At 47.9% G+C, this 6,000-nt stretch overlaps 1 protein-coding gene across 2 annotated transcripts in view; it reads left to right on the top strand.

Moving 5' to 3' along the window:
• Positions 1 to 2,823: 2,823 nt before the first annotated feature.
• CDH4 (cadherin 4) overlaps positions 2,824 to 6,000 on the top strand; it is a 663,987-nt gene continuing 660,810 nt past the window's right edge. For both annotated transcript variants that reach the window (XM_074969700.1, XM_074969701.1), the window contains exon 1: positions 2,824 to 2,989. In XM_074969700.1, coding sequence (XP_074825801.1) covers positions 2,930 to 2,989 — 60 coding nt within the window. In that variant the 5' untranslated portion in view covers positions 2,824 to 2,929. The remainder of the gene's footprint in view (positions 2,990 to 6,000) is intronic.

Genomic DNA, 6,000 nt, shown 5'->3' with positions numbered 1-6,000 from the left:
GAATTCCAGTCACTGTCTCTATTCCCCAAGTATAGAGACAGTGGCCACTGCTTAGAAATGAAGGTTGGCAAACATGAATTAAATGGGATATGAAAAGAGGCCAGGCTTTGCAAGCGGTGTAATAGTGCACAAATTGAAACAGTGGGGCACTGCATTCTTCCAGATCCAAAATGCAAGGAGGTTAGAGAAATATTTTCTCAAGTCATTGGAAAGAGAAAAAGACGCTTTGTTAAAAGCAAAGAAGAAAAACTACCTGTTACTTTAGGGTATAAATACATTTAAAGAACCAGCAGTAGCTTTTAAAAAATGTAATATGCCATCAGATTAGAAATCTTCTCGAACCATACTGGGGAAAAAAATCTGCTCTGCTTTTCTTCATGATGAGTTGTGGTGTTAGACTTATTTTGATAATACTGTGGAACTTGAAATGTTAATAATATCACTGGGGGGAGGCAGGAAGGAATATGGACACAGCAGTAGCTGTAGTCCAGTTAGAGACAACAGTATGTAGATGTTCACAAGAGAATACTCACATTTTAGCCATACAAATCCACTTTCTTAAAATCTTAGAAGTAAAAACAACCTTGTCTGCAGGGCTCTTTAAACTTTATGTCGCAGCAACAACAACAGCTGCCCTTAAATCCACGACAACAGCCCATGACAAACTTTGGAGCTCAGGGTGAAATTATGGAAGGGCAAATTTAGACTACATAGGTTAGGTGAGATTTTATTTTTTTTCCTACCACGGGGTCATGCAATTATGGAATATTCTGCCAAAAGTAGTAACAGCAAATATGAATTTAAAGTAGCAGTGGATATTTACTTGATGTTACATAATATATTCAGATTATCTGCTTAAATCAGGGTAAAGGTTGTAACCTACTAAACTGGGAGGAAAGGACTATTTTTCATTATATATGTATACAGAGGTTAACCTAACCAGGCCCTGGTCTTTGATTAACATGATACTAATAAACCTACCTAATAGCAAAGGATGCAGTAAGTGGACATGTGTGTCTCATTCTTATCTGTGTACCTAGTGGAACTATTTAAGGACCAGTCTTTCAGCCCTGCATTTTGCACAAACAGCAATTGGTATGCACCTGTATGTGCAAATCAGGAGGTCGGGTGCCCAGGTATCCAATTTGATCTTGCAAAGACTGGTCATATATTCACAAAATGTGTCTGATAACTTTTTTATGTGCAGTTGAACTGCATGCACAAAAAAGAATGACCACAATTGGATACCTGGTTCAAGCTGGCTGAAAATAATAAATTATAGTGCTTATCATTGCTTTACATTTTCAAAATGTTGTACAAAGTTTCCCTCATTTGAGGGGGGCTCCCAGGGCCTGATTAAATTCTAGTTTTACAGCAAGGTAACTCCACTGAATTAGTGGAGTAAATGCTAATTTACACTGCTGTGAGATCTGAATTTGACCAAATGTATCCGTTTCCCTTAAAATTAAGTAAATAAATAAGGGACTTGTTTGGAGTAGGGCCCACTCAGACCAGCTGAGGGTCTGGCTCAAGACTTATTTCTTTAAATACCTGCTTTTAGAACTGGTTTTCACACAAATTACTTTGATCAGAGGAATACACATGCCTATTTTATTCAACCCTCCCCTCTCTACTATAAATGCAATTAGAACAAACATAGGACCTATGCTACCTCTAGATCTGGGCCTCCAGCCAAACCAAAGGATGAAACCTCAGAATACCTGTGTCAAGAGCAATGTGTTTATCCCTTTGTTAAAACTGAACACGGACAAACTTCCACTCATTTGTAAACTCCGCCTTTCTTTTTCATGAAGTCTTTTTTCTTTTGGAATTTCTAATATGGCCATTACCACATTATCTAAGTGTACCTATATAACAATTTTGCCACTCTCAGAATATCTTTCAGTATAAGCATCCACTCTCCCAACTTTGCAGGAAGGGAAGCTATTCCAAACTGGTATTTGTACTGTGATTTTTGGGTCTGTCGGTTTTTCTTCTCGAGAACATTACAGTGTGGTGCATAAACATGAAGGAGGGCAGGTTAACCTAATCCTTTCTCAGATGCAAGCTGGACTTCTGTGAACACAACTGTGTGGTTTTTTGTTTTCTCTCCTTTACACAGTGCAGATGCTTTTAAAGTGGTCCTAGACTTTTGTAACAGCCCAGACAGGAGTACATTGTACTTCTGTTTAGGATACTGCCTAACTTCAAACTCCTAGTCGACTTGTGTTGAAGGTATTCATCTCTACCAGACCAAAGGCACTTGTGCCCAAGTACACTGAATAAAACTTAGGAACACGAGCTCCATCCTTTAAATGCCAGTGGTTTCATAATGCCAAGTGACTGTGTGATAGCCAGGCAGATAATGAAGTCCTTTGGGGCTCCTGCTCGGAGGCTGGCGCTCCCATGGTGATCACGTCGTCTCTTTATTCTTCCTACCTTCACTTACCTAAATGATCCTGGTGAGACACAGCAAGCCCTCTATCTAGTGCAATGCACACGTGGAACAGGGGTACCTCCTGCAGGGGTCAGCCTGGATCTCGGCGCAGGTCTCAAGCTGCCGGCGGCTACCCTCGCCTGTGTCAGGAGCAGAAGGGGGCTGTGAAGCGTGGTCCTGGCTCTTCGCTGCTGCTGCACGTCAGAGCGAGGAGCAGACGGAGGCGGCTCCTTTAAGGCTGCCTGTCACTCCGAGCCGGGCGGGCCGGGCTTGGGAGGCGGGCACTCGCCGGGGCTGCACCGCCAGCTCTTCACCTGCAGTTCAGAGCGGGCGAGCGGAAGGGGGGGACCGGGAGCCAGCGAGCGGCTTTCGGGGGCGGGGGAGCGAAGCCGGGGCGCTGGGACTGCCCAGGCAGGCTGGAGGGAGGCAGCCCGGGCGCTGGGCGAGCGGCGAGGAGCGGGGCCAGCCCGGAGTCCGAGCGCAGCCGGGGAAATGACGATTGGCTCAGGAATGCTACTTCTGCTGCTGCTTCCCTGCTGTGGCTCGGCCAGGGTAAGTGGGGTGCCCGGCTCCCACCGCCGCCGAGTGGCCCAGAGGGTGCAGCTGGGAAGCGGGGGCTCGCCGCGGGCTGGGCTCGCCGCCTTCGGCCGTGGGGGGCGTGGGTCGCCTGTTGGAACACAGATCCCCGCGCGCACACACGGACACGGACACACACACACACACACACGGATCTATCTGCATACAGCTGGGGAGATGCGCCTTTGGCTATCCAGGCACAGAGCTGCCTGCAGCCAGAGAATCCCACACGTCTGTGTGTGTGTGTGTGTGTGTGTGTGTGAGAGAGAGAGAGAGAGAGTGATTGTGTGTGTGTGTTTCATCTCCTGTTTGGAGAAAGTGGCAGCACGCGCGTTACTGCCTGGCTTGTTGCGGGGAGTGTGTGCAACAATGCCAGGTCTGTGTGTATCTCATGCTGGAGCGAACACACACACATGGCTGTCTCCCGAGCCATTCGTAGGCACTGGCAGACAAAACCTCCTGTACGGAGAGACTACATGGAAACCAAGGGGGTGGGGGGGGGCTGTCTCGCAAAGGCAGAGCGGTGCGGGTAACACGGCACCCCTCGGCCGGCCGAGACGAAGATCCCGATCAGTTCCAGCTCGGTGCAGTCCAATTCTTCTCCGGGGGGGGGGGGTATTATTTTCTTTTTGCAATAACGTTAAGGCTCTGTTCTAATGCGACCAAATGCAGGACCTTCAGAGCTGAGACTCAAACTGGGACTTGAACCCCAGCATTTCACCCTCATGGTGTGTGCCCCGGTGTTGCAGCGACTCCCGAGAGAGTCAAAGCCATGCAGGGATCAGCGGCAGAGAGAGGACCAGGCACGGCAGGGTGGGCTAAACGTGTATGGAGCATCCTTTAACTTCTGAGTTCCGTAGCTTTGGTAGATTTATCTCCGCTCCCTTATAGAATTTGCTGTGTGCCGTTTTTATGGCGTACTTTGCTTAGTTTCACACCTAACATTTGATGTCACTAAAGGGCTCCTGTCAGTGCAGCGCGCGGGGCTGGGGGGGGGGGGGGGGGTTGACAGAACTTGTGCATGATTCTCAATATGCATTTCCCACGATAAACTTTAATGGCTTGTGTATGCGTTGCTACGCTGATCTTCGCTGTATTGTGAAACAGTCTTCATTCTGTACTCCGGATCTGCAAGACAGAGCTCATTTATCGGTGTATTTTTAATGCACATTCGCAGGAGACTCTGTAATGGAGTCTTCCGAATTGAATAGTGCTGAATGTGGAGTACAAATCCTCACAAGTAGTTCCTTTGCCTGCACGGTAGCTATTTTTATAACCTCCATATTTCCCCTACATAATTTACGGTATATTTTAACTGGGCCTGGTGGGTCCAACGGGCTAATGGCTTGAAAAGTTTGTTTTCAATTTCTCAATGCAATCCCATCAAAGAGACAGACAAAACAAATGACCCCCCCCCAATTATATAATATATAAACGATCTATCCGTCACGTAGATGCGTTCTTAGAATGTTGCCTGGACAATGTTGTTGTTGTGTCGGGCTTGTTCTATAAACCAGTGGCATTATTTATTTTTCAGGCTGAGCCCCTGTGTGCCAAGTTTAATCTGTGGGAAAGGTCCATCATGTCCCAGTTATCAGCCCTGGAAGGTGGGGGGCGGTAAAACAGTGGCATACTCCCCCTACAGCGGCACTAGCGAGCACAGTTCTAAGAACTGGGCGATTTTAAATTCAAAAGCTATTCTCTTCACTTCAAAAGCTATTCTTCTTTGAAATGTTTCCTAATTGCAACATCTTGTCGGAGACAGTCAAGAGTCCACAGAGCTGCTGCTTTCTTGCACTTCCCATAGAGGAGCTGGCATCTGTCTCCCAAGTGTGATTTTTCTAGCAGAGATTACATTGGCTTTTCTTTCTGCTTAGTAAGCTCATCTGAAAGGGCAAGCCGGGTGGTTTTTTTTCTTTTTCTTTTTTCTTTTTAAATGCAGCTTTGTCTCAGTTCATAATTATTTTAAAATCCACCTGAGTGGAGCTGATCTCATTTCCTGGCTTGAGGGGCTCTGTCTGCGTGGGAGTATGTGTCTGTGTCTTTCGCCCTGATCAGTGAGACCCTAGAGCCCCCTGGGTTGTTTCCATGTGAAATCTCTATCCATTAGCGACTGCTCGGGAGAGATCTTCTCTTTGCCCCCAGAGCTTCAGCCCATCCCTTGCCGCCAGCCTTTAGTTGTAGACAAGGAGCTTTATGGGGGAAGATGTCCCGGCCGGTCCTTGGTACTTTGGCCGGAGCTGAGCAGGGGGCAGTTATCCAGCAGTCCGAGAGCATCACATCGCCCCCGGCCCCACCCTGGGTTCGGGGTCACGCGGGGAGCATCGCATCCGGAGCCCAGTCCTTGGCGCATCCGTCTCTGCAAAGAGAAAGTTGCTTGCCAGCAGCCAAGTTTTCCGGCGACGCTTCCCCTTTAAGGCCGGCAGGTTTTTGGCTGGGCGATGCTAATAGGCTGCCTTGGCTCGAGGCAGCAGGTGTGGGGTCATCCTTAGGGGGTCTGTTCTCTATTAACCTTCGGGTGCATGTTCTTGTGTTTCAGGCTTGCGTGCACCCTCGCTCCCTGCCAGGTGGTCATTGCTCAGCAATTCTGCTCTGATTTGCTAGGCGAGGTGCCCGGTGCTTAACGTCTCAAATGCAGAGTAGCCGCGCACTGCAGCTTAACTGGGACTTCAAGAGACATTCGGGGGATGGGGTGGAGTTGGTGGGCAGGGTAATTGTCAAATTCAGACACGGGTGCTCCTCTTTCCAGTTGTCTCTGAATTATTTTTAATCACACTCCAGTCCCACAGTGTGCGGCCCCGATCTTCCTTAAGGATTGCAAAACTTCCACTGATTTTAAGGTTGCAAGATCAGGGCACAGGATGCCTGTAATATAGGAACATTGTTGTCATTGATGAATTGCTGATCCTCCTCCCCACCCCTTTACTCATACCCAGTAAACCAGGCTTCCTATGAATAACGGTTCCTTATTGTATTTCATGCCACTA

Source organism: Natator depressus, chromosome 13 (assembly GCF_965152275.1).
Source record: "Natator depressus isolate rNatDep1 chromosome 13, rNatDep2.hap1, whole genome shotgun sequence".
NCBI classification, from domain to species: Eukaryota; Metazoa; Chordata; order Testudines; family Cheloniidae; genus Natator; species Natator depressus.
Note: the sequence above shows the minus strand (reverse complement) of the source record. Positions and strands in the feature narration are given on the sequence as shown.